This window comes from Seriola lalandi, unplaced genomic scaffold, assembly GCF_002814215.2.
Source record: "Seriola lalandi dorsalis isolate HSWRI2012SDOR001 ecotype SW California unplaced genomic scaffold, Sedor1 jcf7180002054881, whole genome shotgun sequence".
NCBI classification, from domain to species: Eukaryota; Metazoa; Chordata; class Actinopteri; order Carangiformes; family Carangidae; genus Seriola; species Seriola lalandi.
In genome coordinates this window covers 554,285-555,404 of record NW_019525434.1, presented here as the reverse complement: position 1 = coordinate 555,404, position 1,120 = coordinate 554,285, and the positions used below count along the sequence as shown (strand labels likewise).

Genomic DNA, 1,120 nt, shown 5'->3' with positions numbered 1-1,120 from the left:
GGTGGGGGGGGGTGGTGGGGGTGCTGGTTCAGTTGCAGATACTGAAACATTAGACTTATTATAGTTTATGACAGAAAGTTATCTAAATAGAATATCACCAGTAATATTCCCATTCAGATTATAGGTATTAAGTATTACAGTCATTCGTCCCTTTTACTATGAATAACAAGCACCTTTGCTTCCAAGCCATGGTATACATCTGCAAATATAGTCAACCGCACCATGACGAATATTCCTTGCTCTCCACAAATACTTGCCTTGTCTGAATCTGAACTGACTTGTTGATAGATTTACTATGAGACACACCCAAATTCCGCACCAACTCATACAGTATATAGGCCTATATACCTCACTACTTAGTATAGGCCGACCTATGATAAGTTATTATGAATATTCTAACATGCCATTTTTGAGAATCTAACAGTGCTATTTCATCTAATCTGAAAAGTATTGACACAATAAATACAAGAGAAGTCACACAGTTTGTATCCTCTATCCTCCCTCTGCTGATGTGCTGAAAATGTGGACTAGTCATTGCCACCTGCTCACCCAGGCCAACAGCTAGCTCAGCTTTACTGCCAGTCACCGAGTGAAACATCTATTTCTGACACAGCAGGGCTGCTGCAGTGGGAGTGCACAGAGGGAGCACTCTCTTTAATCTGGAACATTCATCAAGTACATTCAAATATTGACTATTTACTGTCGCACATGATAAAAATCACAAAGTAGATGGAAGATAAACCAAAATGGAACTTTTAGAGAGGAAGTTTCTTTATAATCCGAACGACAATGATACTTACCATTGCAGCTTCTTGTTGAGCGTCCTTTAGAAGAAAAACAACTTGCAGTTGGGTTTGGGTTTCCTGAAGCCTCTCACAGTGGCCGTCAAAGTGGTGCAAGTGAGTAAGTAATGCCAGGTGGGCGAGGAGCTGTCACGCTATATTCAACTGCAAACCACTCCCACCTGTCCCTCCGACGGGAACGCGCACTGTGAGCGCGCAGGCCGGTATTGCAGGGGCGAGACTGTTTTTATTTTAACACAATAATTCATATTTCATAGACAAACACTTGGAGATGTTTTTTATTTATTATTTATTATTTATATTTATTATTATTTTAT

The 1,120-nt window shown here is 40.2% G+C and overlaps 1 protein-coding gene across 1 annotated transcript in view; it reads right to left on the bottom strand.

Annotated features, from left to right (window-relative positions):
* Positions 1-931, bottom strand: part of LOC111671506 (tubulin alpha chain) — a 6,579-nt gene extending 5,648 nt beyond the window's left edge. Inside the window, exon 1 of the mRNA XM_023428606.2 lies at positions 801-931. Coding sequence (XP_023284374.1) covers positions 801-803 — 3 coding nt within the window. The 5' untranslated portion in view covers positions 804-931. The remainder of the gene's footprint in view (positions 1-800) is intronic.
* Positions 932-1,120: the final 189 nt, after the last annotated feature.